The 14,412-nt window shown below is 39.4% G+C and overlaps 1 protein-coding gene across 1 annotated transcript in view; it reads left to right on the forward strand.

Moving 5' to 3' along the window:
* The window catches only part of Mei4 (meiotic double-stranded break formation protein 4), a 117,699-nt gene that overhangs the window by 63,128 nt on the left and 40,159 nt on the right, over positions 1-14,412 (forward strand). The window contains exon 3 of the mRNA XM_051139965.1: positions 281-819. Within this exon, the coding sequence (XP_050995922.1) occupies positions 281-819 (539 nt within the window). The remainder of the gene's footprint in view (positions 1-280; positions 820-14,412) is intronic.

Raw genomic sequence — 14,412 nt, forward strand, 5'->3', positions numbered from 1 at the left:
GTTCTCTGTCTGAACAGTCACCCAAAACTCTATAACACTGGAACATCTTCTTCAGCTTCTGTCCCACTATAACTAACAGACATATTTGTGAGGCAGGGACTACTGCAGACTTGCTTACCCTGTCATAGCAGAGTTTGGCTGTTGACTTTGCCTGTATCCAAGCTTGCTCATTTTTAGGCAGAATTCTGTCTGTGGGATATTGTCATTTAGAGCAGAGTCATTGTCTAATTCGTAATACATTTAGCTGCAGGAAGATAATGTGTCTGTCTGTTTGTTTCAGAACATGGTGTGCTCCCTCTGTTGCCAGATCAGGAACCTACAAGTTCTGAAAATTCATTGACTTTGATGGATGATTCTGGATGCATCTTATCAAATGAACAGAGAAGTGAACCTACTCCATTGTCCCAGCATTTTGTGGAGAGCTGCAGTCCCCCACTCCTTCTGCCACTGCCTCTCGAGAAAAAGCCATGCTCTACCCTGGAAAATCCCCCGTCTTCTCACCTGCAGTTCTTGCAACACCTGCTTGAAATGAAGAAACTGGCCGAATCCAGTAGTCTGAAAATATACTTAACCCACTTTGAAAAAGACTCTTCCACAGTGTCCGATTCTGTTTCACAGCTGTTAGATGGCCTGATCACGTTTTACCGAAACCCCAGACTCCCCTTCTCAAGCTTTTGGACAGAAGCAGTTGGTACATTAGCCAGAGTGGTGGGTGATTTTAATTTATCTAATCATATTCTTAAAAAATGTTCCAAGAAGTTGGAAGAATTTCAGAAAACTCTACTCCAGGCTATTTTAGGGAACAGCAATATAAACCGGGTAAGTGATATATACTACCTAATTGTGCCCTAATATGTAAGCCATTTCTATGATCATCCCTGTGGGCGGGGATATTGGTGGTTCATTCACATTTGTGCCTGAGCATCTGTCATTGGGCCTTCCACGTGTGTGCACATCTCTGTCTAGTTGCATGTTTCTAGCCTTCCCTCGCTACGGTGTTGTTATTATCTCTTGAGATGCCTCTGCTTCAAGCTTCTGCTGCCTCTAGTTTGAATGCTTTAGCTGTTGTAACTATTTCTCAGCCTTTTGACTTTTTCTCTTTTTAAATTTTCACTTGTCCATGTTTATTTTCCATAGGTCAAAAAGTTGCATTCCTTTACCCTCTTCTGGCATGCAGGTGTAGATGCAGATAGAGCACTCATATACATAAAAAAATAAATAAATCTTATTTTTAAAGGTTGCAATCCTTTCCAGATAAACCTAATGCACTAGGACCCCACACTGGGACCACTGCGATAAAGTTCCTGTGGCCCAGCATCTGGAAAGGGATGTAAGGGAGATGTAAAGGCAAAATTATTAGCATTACAAGCCCTCGGCAAGAACCAGTCTGGTTTAAATGTTCAAACAGACGTCCCTTAGAATATCTTGATAGGCTCAAGAGGACACACGTCTGTTGGCAGCTCCATACTTCTGTACTTCTCTTTGGCCTACAAGGCTGGTCTCTATAATGATGAGCCCAGGATCTGCTTCCAGGCTTTTTGATAGTTGTTGAAGTGGCTAGAATAAACAAGATGCCCTCCTCATGTGGATTCTAGATATTTGGTCATCATCCAGGTTTTAGACTAAGACAGTAGTGGGTTTGTGCCTTTTTCTTGTGAGTAAGTGCTATTGTACGCTGAGGTTTGAAGTTTTATATCTGGGCACCGTTTTTCTTATCAAGAAGAAATTAACTAGTGATAAATAGTTGTCTAAGTAGCATCTTATTAGATCAGTGCCATTAAAATATTTGGGGTTATGCTTCTGGAACTATTGAAGTTTCTAATATACTTTCTTGCTGGATAAGGCATTTTAGCTATCCAAACTCTAACCTTTCCTCCTCCTCCTCCTTCTCTCCCTCCTTCCCTCTCTCTCTCTCTCCCTCCCTCTCCTCCCCCCTTCTCTCTTTTTGTACCACCAAGACTAGGTGATGATCTTCTCCTCAGGAATCTCTTGGACTTGAGACAAACCTCTGCCTCATCTAGTCTTTCTTGTATCACCTGTTCCGTTTATGTGAGGATAAGTCAAAAGCCTTGCTTGACCATGCTTCACTCCGAAGCACTGAAGAAATCATCCCTTTGTGCTGACCTTGATCTTTGTAGAGCGCTCATGTTTTAGAATACACCACATGAGGTTTCCATGACCTTCATGAACAAGAGAACAAGTGACTCCCCCGCAATTACCAAACATTTCTAGAGATACCAGACAGTTGACCTTGGAGGGAGAAAGAAAAATATTCTCCTTTTTAATCCATGGATCATTCTTAGAGAATAGCCCTCCAAGTATGTTTACTGAATACAGAGAAGGTCAGTTACACTAGTTTTGTACTTTTAAATACTGTGTAATAGTTACCAGAGCTCCATGGTGTTTCGGTGGTTTTGTTTTGTGTTGTGTTGTTTTTGTTGCTGTTGTTGTTGTTTCGTTTTGTTTTAACATAGACAAATTGTTTTACCTGATGTAACTTCTGGCTTCTACAAGAGACTTAAGAATTTTTCATGCTCTTTCAGCACTAGACAATGACCAAAAGGAGCTGAAAACTTGAAGTAGCTAATCTTGGAAATCAAATGTGATTTTACAGTAACCCAGAGAAAAAACATGGGTGAGCACAGAGCCCAACCTCTACCCAAAGGATAAATTACAGGTGCTAGACAAGCTTCTGATAAAGGGCAGCTACAATAGCCAGAGGCAAAGGGAAAGCATCCCCTTATTTCTGATAAAAATTCACTACCGTTATCACTTAGCAGTACAGCCTTTGCCTGAGTCTCCCATTTCCAGGATCCCATTAGGCAGCTAGGGATGAAAAACAAAACAAAAAAAAAGAAATGAGAGAAAACGGGGACATGTGGCTAAATGAACGCCGGTAGCACATGAAATTCAAGGGGTGCCAGGAAGTTTTATGGTTTATCACATGGGACTGCATTAAGAAAGGTAGCAGTTAAGACATCATTGCTTTCCCCCTCTTGACCATGTCCCTAGAGAAATGCTCATCATTGTAGACTGGACACTGGCTTGAATTTACCAGGTGAGGTCTCCCTGGACAAGGGAACAGGTGACTCCAAGAATTACAAAAGAAAAGTGAGACACATCCCACAGTCCTCTGGGACCTACTTGACTTCAGAGGACAAGGAAGAGAAGGTTAATTATACGAGTCTGCTACTTTTCACTATTGTATAATATTTAGATATAAGTGGGGGGAAAAAATCAAACACTTAAATTTGATTAGAAACAATCTTTTATTATTTAAGCTACTCCTTGTAATTATTATGGAGTGTATTATATCAATTGGCTTAAGCAGAAGTTTGACATCATTGTATTGAAATTTGATCTTGTGAATAACTAAAATAACCTGCTCATACCCTTGCAACTTGCTTAAATTGTCCAGATTTATTTTTCATTTTGGAAAAAAATAAACCACATTATGGGACATGTTAATAGTAACATTACCTTACTAAAAGGAATTTGAGCCACAAATGTATGCATAATAAATTAATATTACCTGTGTGGAGCTTATTATGTTCTCAGGTAAACTTTATAGAAACCACAAGACATACATCATGATATTAAATAATAGTAACAGTGCCTTTACTCCTCTGATGCTTTGCTTTTCTCCTTTTCCCTGTCATAGAGTCAGAGAGCCAGCCTGACTCAGAAAATGAGGTTTTGGAGAAGATTTGAGATAAAATACTTGAGGGTGAAGTTGGAGGGCCAAATCCCATTTCCCGAGCCAGCATCTCTGTAGGTTCAAACAACATGCGCCAATTAATGTATACACAGAAGGCATTTGTTCCTCCATTAATCTAGGCTTGGTGGCTTACACTGAAGAAAAGGCTTGCTGTTGAATCTATTGACAACCTGAAGCACCTCTCCTCCTTATAACCAGTATAGATTTGATTTGTTCAGATGAGTCTTATCTGACCTGTTCTGCGTCGTGATATGAAAAGGGATTGACAAGCTTTCCTTTTATTTTCTTTAACCTTTATAAATTCATGGGTAAGTGGTGGTGTGCCCCCATGATCAACAAGGATAAAACATTGTCTAACCTTGCGGTAAGCAAATGCTTGGAAGCCTGTAATAAACTTGTTTTTTTGCCTCTGAATTCTTGCAAGAAAACCTCCCAGGCAATATCGTGGCAATGCCTCCTAGCAAAAGAAAGTCGGCAGAGGCAGGTAATAAAGTAGGTATATGCATGCAGATCTAATTCTATTTCTGCTCAGTGTTTAAAAAGGCATCTGAATGGTCACTTTATTAAAACCAGCTTGTCCCATCGGCAATGATATAGATAAAGACAAATAGAGAAATCTTGGTTCGGTGTTGTTTCATTTCCTAGTTCCCATGGACGGGAATGTGCAGTCTGTCAGCAGAGAAGAGCTAGTGTCGTCTAATGTGTCCCCCGCAGAGGTGACACTGAGCATGGTATTTCTGTACCTTACCCATGGATTGGTACATTGTCTTCTTCCAGTTTCCTTCTTTCCTGAACCACATATGCTCTGAGGGAAACCAGAAGCTCCATTTGCCTCTGTGATGGGTCCTGCTCTACACTGACCTCCCTTGATCTAATGATCAGTCACAGAGCTACAGACAGAGCCAGGTGCAGAAAGGAGGCTGATAGGTTCAAGCTCATTCCCCCATTGATCTCTTAGGGGACCTCAAGCGTCACAGTTTGGACTTCCTCATCCCGGGACCCATCCACCTACCAATTCAAAAATCAAGTCATTTGCAGAAATCTGCTGACTATTAATTCTAAGTCCGAGAGGGAATACCAGGGTACAGTTACAACCACATACCAGCAAAATGAAAGTCCAGCATAGTAAACAGCTCAGTGCCCAATATCTAGGACTCACTCGTGATCTTCTGGGCTCTGAAGGACTTGGGTTGCTCTGTTTCTCTGGCTCTGTACTTCAGAGTACATGCAGCCCATCTAGTCATCACACAATCCTGGCATTTCCTTTGGCTTTTATGACCTCAAAGCTAGCACCATGTTGGAGACCTTTACAAATTACCAATTCTGTCTTACAGAGTCAGGTTCACCCTTGGTCTCTCTGGACTGTAGTCTTTGTGTGCTGACCCTTAGGAAATACTTTCCAGAAGATTCATCTCAATGGCATTGCTCTCATGTTAGCTACAGCCTGTTTTTCAGGCCAAGCTGAGTAGAACCACACAAGGATTATATGAATAACCCTAGGGTAGTCTTTAAGCGATTCCAAACTTCCCCCTGACCTTCATAAAATCATGTCTTCTAGCCATTAGCCACAGCTGGCAGACAGACTTGGCCCTCCCTCACAGGCTGACCTCTAGGGCACATCACATTCCTGTCAGTCCCCAGACAAACAGGCTGGAGGCCTTTTAGGGGATAACTGTGACTTGGCCCAGAGTCTGATGCTACCCAACTGAAACAAAGTTACCAGCAGGTCATGGGTACTTTTAGATTTGGCCAGCAAGATTTCAGACATGTGCTGGGCCTGCATTCATGCCACTAATAGTTGCCAACTATTCTGCCAATAGTTAACAGAAACGGGCTATTCATCTCCACCTTCCCTATTAGATCTCACTTCAGAACCATCATGCCAAGGGTTCAAGGTCGTCACAAGTTGCACCTGTAAGAGAAAGAGTCACGGTGAGGGTAGATCTTCAAGGGCAGGAGCATAAAGCCATTCCAGGTGGAGCAGCAGTATCTAATTGGGAGGAAAAGTGGAACATCTGCCAGGACCCTCTTACCCAACAACTGTATCCTTTGCCCTTTTAGAGATTCCCTGGCCACAGTGACCAGCTGGTAGCAGGTAAAAGGCTTGGTTCTGAGGTGGAGAAAGCAGGATCAGGGGAGGAAAAAGTAGACACTACATACTCCCTCTTAATCATAGGAAGCCAGCATCTAGGATAATCACTCCAAGTGCTCATAGCCTGGCAGTCTGACTTCAGAATGTTTTGTTCTCTTGGCCCTAACAAGGATATGACTCTCTGTTGTCATCGAAGACGCTCCTGAAGGTGCTTTCCTTCTTGACACTTGACAGGAATTGTGAAGGAGTTAGGAAACATTGGAACTTATAACATGGGTTTCCCTCATTAAGAAACATCCTAACTTCTAGTCAGCTCAAAGCTATGGAAGCATTGCCCTTGTTGATCACTATGTATTTCGCAATAGAGGCCATGCCTTTTATAGGTCAGACCCTTGTGCAGCAAAACAACAGCTATTCCCTTCTTAAGGCCCGTGCATCAATGGTGCCCCAGTGGTTAAGGACAAGTCTTGGGCGCCTTTGTGGACAATTACCCATCTGTAGGCAAAAGTGGATGTATTGGACCATCTTCCAGGTCTTCTTTGTTTCCTTCTCCAGAGCTTCCTTGGGAGATATCACAGACATGAGATTCTTTATTAGCAACCATGAAAGAAGGCAGAGCCTGTTCAGAGCATTTGAGTTCCTATTCATTCACATCAGGTCTAATACTTAGAAAAATCTCTGGAGAAGATGTTCTCTTTGACCTTCTCTTTCTCAGATTTATAATCTATAACCAAAACCAATCCACACTTCAAGTGAATTATTTACTGCATATAAATATGGAATGCCTTTTTGTCTCTCAGCTGGTTAATGGCACAGCGACTGGAAAGCAAAAACAAAACTGGGAGCCCTAAGATGCGATGGGGAAGGGACAGGAGCAGACAAAAAGGGACATACTTGGCTTTCTCCTTTCTCTCCCACTCTCTCTTTTCAGTTCCTCTGACAAAATCTAAAACAACATGATGAGACATGGTGGTGTCAAGCATCCCTACGTTTATCAAAAGTTAGAGGAAAATATTCAAAAGCTTATTGATTATTATTTTAGCAGTAGATTTTTTATACATATCCTTCTCTACATTGGGATGGGACCCTATGATGTCTATTTTGTTTTAGTCGTAGTTTGTCAACTGCTTTTCCCATAAATGTTGAGATTGGCCCTCTATATCTCCTCTCTCTCTCTCTCTCTCTCTCTCTCTCTCTCTCTCTCTCTCTCTCTCTCTCTCTCTGTGCTAACATGTTGTATCATGTCAACCGGCTGCCATGAAATGAACTTTCCTTGCATCCTTGGGATACATTTGAAGTGAACATGGTGTTTGACCACTTTAATATTTTGTTGAATTCGGTTTGCATTTCATGAAAGAGTTTCTCACCTAACTTCAGAGAAACAGTCATATTAACTTTTTTTTGTAAAATATATTTCTTGCTTTTGGTAACTTTTGGTGGTAGTCAGAAAAAAATATATTTAGAAAGTGTTTTAGAAGAATTAGCTTTGAGTCGTTGGTTTTTGTGATAAAATTCATCTGTAACAATAGAGGGATGTTGGCAATATTTTTCTTCATTATTATTATTTAGCTTGTTTCATATTAGTTTGTCTATTTTTCCTATTTCTTCTTCATCCAGTACTGTTTAAGTTTTATTTTTCTAGGAGTTTATCATTAATTCTGTTACTCAGTTTGTTAAGATTGTTCATATACCTGAGACATGCAGTGTGTCTCCTTGGATTCTTAATTTTACTTTCCTTTGTATCATTGTTTTAGTATTTGCTCATTTTTTCATTATATAAAAATAATTTGATTTGATTTTTAAAGTGGTTATGGTCTGTTTTCTTTTTTCTTGGTCTAATTTTTACTGTTGTATTTCTTCTGCTAATTTTTGACTTTGTTTGCTTTTCTTAGTAAATGTTAATACTTCATTTACAGTACTGGATGTAGCACATCTGGAGAGAAAATCAATAATAGAACCGTCTACTTGAGCAACAGTGTAGGCCAAATGCTTTTAGCTGGCATTGACAGAGCTCTCCACTCAAGAGAAGAAGAATGCTCATTCTTCTGAAGCACACTTAGCATGTTCTCCAGATAAATCACAAATTAGTCATAGAACAAGCCTTGGGGACTGTAAAAGTCTGCAATCGTTCAGCGGATCTTTTCTGACAACAATGTTGTAAAGCTAGAATTGAAGGAAAGCAAATAAAATGGGAGGATTTATAGGAATGTAGAAACTAAGGCACAGTTTAGCAATGATTAGGAACAAATCGAAACGCAAAAGAAAATTTAAAAAGTATCTTAAGGTGAATGAAGGTTTACCAAAATTTGTGGATTTCACTAAAAAGTTGTTATAGAAAGAAAATATATGTGTATGGGTGACTACTACATTAGAAAGAAGTGAAATCTAAAACCAAACAAAGCAACAAAAACAAAACACCAGCAAAAAACAAAACAAAACAAAACAAAACAAAAACCCCAAAAAACAGATGTTTTAAACAGATTTATAGCTTAAATTAGTATGAGAAAGCCTTATTTACTAGTTGTGACTTTGAATAGGTCACCTAACTTACATGTCTGTAAAGTAGAACTAAGAAATGTCACTGCATAGTAGGAATGTTAGAAATATTCATTGATTAAAATAAACTACCTAGCATGACACTTAATATCATAGAAACTCAAAATATATATTTCATATCTCTCTTTTTCTTTCTGAAAATTAAGCCCACCTACCCTGTTTTCTGCCTGAGCTCACACTAGTACCCCAAAGAGCTCTCTGTTTAAAAACAAATTATATTTAAGTTACATGTATGGCAGCTTTGACGGTGCATATGCGTGTGCACCACAGGTATGCAGTCGCTGTGCACTACATATGTGTCATGACTAAAAAAGGAGAGAAGTCATTGAATCCTCTGGAGAAGGAGTTAAGACAGTTGTTAGCTTCCGTATGGATGAGGTAACTTGACAAGTCCCCTGCAAAGAAGCAAGTGCTCTTAATTGCTGGTTCGTATCTCCAGGCCCCTGATGAGGGCACCTTTAAACTGAAAATATGCGGTCATTCATGTGTCCTGTCACTCTCTAGCAGCTTGTCTTACTGACGTGGTCTGTGCATTCCTGGCATACTTGCATTTGTCAGGTCATTGGACATGGTGTGCACTGGCACACTCAACCAACCTTCTCTAGTTGCAGCTTGCGGTGACTAGTAGGATTTCCTGGAATTTGTTTTCTTCTAGTTGAATTGTAGGACTCTACTATAAATTAATTATTTGAGCATCAGTAAGTTTTACTGACTGTTTGCACTGATTCCTTCCCCTAAAGATCCATCATGCTGTGGCTCTGATCTAGAAATTTATAGTTGATGATTTCCTCATAGATGGCTGGGTTTTTGTTTGTTCGTTTGTTTTACCCAGCATGTGTGTTCCTTAGGTGTACCTTAAGATTCATTCTTATCGTAATCATGCTGACCACTTCTTAAGCAGAGAGCCTTTTAATTTCTTTCTGTACAGACGTAGCATTAGGTACACATTGCTTTGCTGTGAGGTAGAGCATCCTTGCAGTAATGCTATAGATTTTGTTCTTATTCCTTTTGTTCCTTCTCAAAGCCTTTGCTAGCCTCTCTTATCTTTGTTTTTATCATAGGCATTTATCAGTTTAGTTACAGTGTGCCAGAAAGATTTTTTTTTTTAACTAGACTAAGTTGGCTGTGTTTACATTATTCCTCAAGAACAGAATAAATGGATTTCAAGATTAAGGTTCTGTCTTACCGGTGTTTTGATCTAAAGAGACACCAAGGCAACTCTTCTAAAGGAAAGCATTGAATTAAGGGCCGGCTTACAGTTTCAGATGGTTAATGCACCATTATCATGGCTGGGAGCAAGGCAGCAGGTGGGCAGGCATGGTTCTGGAGAACTAACTGAGAGCTATATCCTGATCCCCCCGCCGTGGCACACCCACGTGGCAGAGAGAAAGAGAGAGGAAGGGAAGGAGAGAGAGGGCGAAAAAAAGAGAGAAGAGGGAGAGAGAGAGAGAGACAGAGAGAGACAGAGACACAGAGAGAAACAGAGAGAGACAAAGACAGAGAGATAGGGAGAGAGCCCACTCCTAGTGACATACCACTTCCAACAAGGTCACATCTTATCAAGGCCTACACCCAACAAGGCCACACCTAATCGTTTCCAGTTTACTTACTGGTGGCTAAGCTTTCAAATTATTGAGCCTGTGGAGACCATTTTTATTCAAAGCATCACAGGTCCTATGAACCATTTTCTCCTATGCATAGAGCCAATATTATTTTAAAAATATTTTATTATGTTTCTTTTTTAGAACCATGAGACAATTAGGAGTTATATAAATGTTACATTCATAGTGATTTGGCTATTTGTATTTGGCAAACTTGAAGTAACCATCTTTCCTGAGGCAAATTTTATGGTTGCTTTGCAATTTTCAATTAAACCTTAAGTATTTATTAAAACATTTGTGTCACAAGGTACAATCTACCTGCTCTTTTTGATAATGGTATCGGTATGTAAGCAAACAAGTTTTAGATTTTCACAGTAGTTTTAACTTTCAGGTTGATGAAGAAGGAGCAGACAGACTGCACTTTTTTCAGTTTAATTTCAAAGTGTACTGTACACCTCAGTATCTCTTTTTATGATAATTAATAGCAGTCTGCCTTCATAATCCATCTTACAGCTTTAAAAGCACTCGCACTGAGAGTCCATTATCTGTACTGACCACAGCTGAGAACCATGTAGTGGGTATCAATCCTATCTAAGTTTAGAGATGAACAAACCGAGGTCAGGAAAGTTAAAAGACTCATTCAAAAACGTAATTAACCTGTAATGAAATGACTGAGTCTCAAATATAAATAGATGATGACAAATTCTTCTTCCTACTGTATTATATTTCCATTTTAGTTTTAAAAATTAGTTGTGCATTTTTCCTAAATGCAGAAGAAACAAAGTGACTTATATTTATGAGCTAAAATATAGTCACTGGGAAACAAACACCTTAGTAATATTTCTCTCAATTTCATAATGAGAATATTTGCAGTTTGCCTTGGTAAGTGTTGCTTATATTCATATTTATAGATTACTGAAAAATGTCCTGTTCTGCAGTACAATGTAGAATTACATTGCTTTCTTCGTTAGCTGTAAATAAATATATCTTGGAAACTTTCTAATTGTGTGCTCAGCCTTATAATCTCCTTTCTAACTGAATGAAAGTTATATAATTATGGGTGTATCTATATTTTCAAAAGTCCTCCTCCTGCTCCAACAATTCTTGTGCAATGCATTTTGGATCCTCTAGAAGCTCTATAAATAAAAATAAATGAAAGATTACTTCTGCATAGCTCATGGTTTTTTCATCTGTATGTCACTAAGTTAATCATTTCTGTCAAGAAGCTTCTTCCGCATGAGGTAGTATTAGTCACAAGTTCCTGGGACTGAAAGTGAAAATCATATTTATTTATTTATTTATTTATTTATTTATTTATTTATTCACTTTACATCCTGGTGGTAGCCTCATCCCTCCTCACTTTCCAGTATCACCCTTCTTTACTCTCCCACTCACCTATATCTCAGAAAAGGGGAGCCCCCCTACCCACCCACCCCTGATCATCAAGTCTTCTTCACCTGTGGCCTGGGAAGGCAGCCCAGACAGAGAGAAGTGACCAAAAGCTGGCAAGAGAGTCCATGCCAGGCACAACATTTTGCTCCCCTCAATAGAGGACCCACAAGAAGCCTGAGCTACCCATCTGCTACATCTTTGGAGGGGGCCTAGGTCCAGTCCATGCAAGGTCCTTAGTTGGTGCCTCAAGTCTCAGCAGGGCCCTCTGGGCCCTGGTCAATTGGCTCTCTATTGATCTTCTTCTGAAGCTCCTGTCACCTTCAGGTCTTTTTCTCTTTCCCCCAACTCTTCCACTGGACTTGTATGCTTCATCCAATGTTTTATGGTACTGCTGGGTGGAGCCTATTAGAGGAAAAGCCTGCTAGGCTCTTGTCACCAAGCATAGCAGAGTATCATTAATAGTGTCAAGGATTAGCTCTCTCCCATGGGTCAGGCATTGCTTGGACATTTCCTCAATCTCTGCTTTACCTGCTCTACCTTTATCCCTGCACATCTTGTAGGCAGGGGGAATTATAAGTTTTTGTCTCGGGGTTGATGTTCCTCACCCTCTACTAGTTAGAGGGTATGCTCTTCCCTACTACCAAGAGTCTCTGCTAGAGTCCCGGGAGCCTACCCTGACTTAGGCTTCCAGCTTGTCACAGTGATGCCCCCACCCCACAACACAAAGTTTCTCTTTTCCCTACTTTGAAGACTTTTTGAAGTATTGTCTACCTACTTACTCTACTTAGTATATATTTTCCAGCATAGCTCTTTAGCCTTTACTTAAATTGTGTACTCATTTCTTCATATAGCCATGTACCTTCCTAATGTTCTGTGATCCATGGCTAGTCCCCTGTGTCAGGAATAGAAAGAGAGTGCATCTTTGGTTGAGGCCCGGAAAGGGCTTTCTCTAGCTTCTGGTTTCCCTTCACTCTCTGGGGCATACTGTGAAGCACTTCTTGGTCTCTTTATGATGCTCTCTCCTGTGATGATGTAAAGCTGAGATCTTACAGTCACCTTCCTATACCTGAAGGGTTAAACAGTCATGTCAAGGAAGATAAAGCCCACGGAATAAAATAAAATTTAACAAGAACTAGGTTAAATCAACCCTGAGGCCTACAGATTTTATAGATATCCAGCCATAAGTGTCAGTGAATTTTATTAGCGTTCAAGGAGATTTAAGCTGTTTTTTTTCCTTGAAAATTGAGTACAACGTGGTTCAACTGAATAATTTTTTGCAAAAATTGAAGTTGAGGCAGTAGGTTATGGGAAGTCATTGATTGTTTTGGGGTTCAAAAATCTCTCATTGAGTAATATCAGTATTATTGATTAGCAGTAGAATAGGTTACCTACTCAGACATCATACAGGAAGACTTTTCTGGAAAAGCAAATGACTGTCCCAAGAGGAAAAACATGAAAGTTCTACCACAGATGATTCCGAAAAGGAAAGGACAATATTAATACACCATGAAACTTATATCACATTAGCCCTTGTCAAAAACCAAGATGTCCTAATCATCCTTTCATCCTTGATCTTAAGTAATAGAATATAATATAGTATTTTCAAATTTCCAAAGTAGGATACTAGTAGGAAAATTTGACTTTGACAACAGCATGCTGGAACCAGAGAGAATGCAGAAACAACTTAAATTTTAAACTCTACAAATGTGTATGCACTTTAATACTCTCAGAAAGATAAAAGCATGCTTTGTAATCACTGAAAAAGAATCAAGTACTTTTTTTTCTAGAAACAAAATAGACCTTTTTAAAACTAAGACAATAGTGATAAAATATACAATTAAAAAGTTAGACAGTCAGGTAGGGAAAACTACCAGGAACTACAAGAAAAGGAAAGGAGAATATATGGAAACAGAAGCAAAAATGAGTCCACCTGTAGGGCAGTGTTTAAATGGTGGGAATTCCAGAGACAGGGAACTGTGAAAAATAGGAGGGTGGGGGAATAATTATAGATTATATTTTAAAGATATTCCTAAAATTGAAACCCTGTAATTCAAAACTGAATACCTACTAAGTATCCAATACTCTCAGGAACATATATTTTTATATTAAGGTCATCATTGTCAAACTCTAGAATGTAAAGACAAAGAAAACTCAAACTCCTGTATACTTCCTGATAGAAGAGAAAAATACTAAAACAAAATCCCTCCAGAGTTCTCAAACAGAATGTCAGGAGTATAAACAAATCAGAATTTTCAAATACTATAGTGAATGAATTTAGAACAATGGACACATCCAGAATTTTCATATTTACTGTTTCTTTATGATCTCACTTTGTTTCTGTGCTGTTAGAGATAATTTGAATAAATTTTCAGACATACTGTCTCCAGTTGTCTTTAAGGATATCTTCTAGACCACTAACAGTGGGAGAGAAGGTTGTCCCCTACTCTTTTCTCTGCTCTCGTGGCCCTTTTCTTCCATTGGGTTGCCTCACCCAGCCTTGATATGAGGGTTTGTGTCTTGTCTTATGCAATCTTGCTATGCTGTGTTTGGTGGATATTCCTTAGAGGCCTGTTCATTTCTGAAGGAAAACAGACAAATGGATCTGGGGAGCTGGAAGGTCGGGTAGGGGAGAGTGGGAGGAGTGGAAGGAGAGGAAACTGTGGTTGGGATATAGTCAAAACAAACAAGTGTCTCCTAGGCCGCCCTTCTTGGATGCTGTTGGATCTTACTCTCTGATAAAATGAGCTAGCAAAGGAAACAAAGTCAAAGGCATTAGATTCAAATAACTGCAAGGAATGATGAGTGAGGAGGACACTGACAGGAGACTTCAGGCTGAGAAAACAGCCATCTGGGTTTGGGGTCAATTACAAAATAGTAGAAATTAAGACAATTATATTGGTGGAATAGTAACATGCAGGAACACCTTGAGAGTAACTAAGGATGAGTTTTTATTAAGTGCTTAGAAAACTAACCTGGTGAATAAAATAAGACCATTATTAAATGGGGAAAATATAATATTCTTATGGAATGTAGCTGTGTGTAAGTAGTTATAA

The sequence above is a fragment of the Acomys russatus genome, chromosome 32 (genome assembly GCF_903995435.1).
Source record: "Acomys russatus chromosome 32, mAcoRus1.1, whole genome shotgun sequence".
NCBI lineage: Eukaryota > Metazoa > Chordata > Mammalia > Rodentia > Muridae > Acomys > Acomys russatus.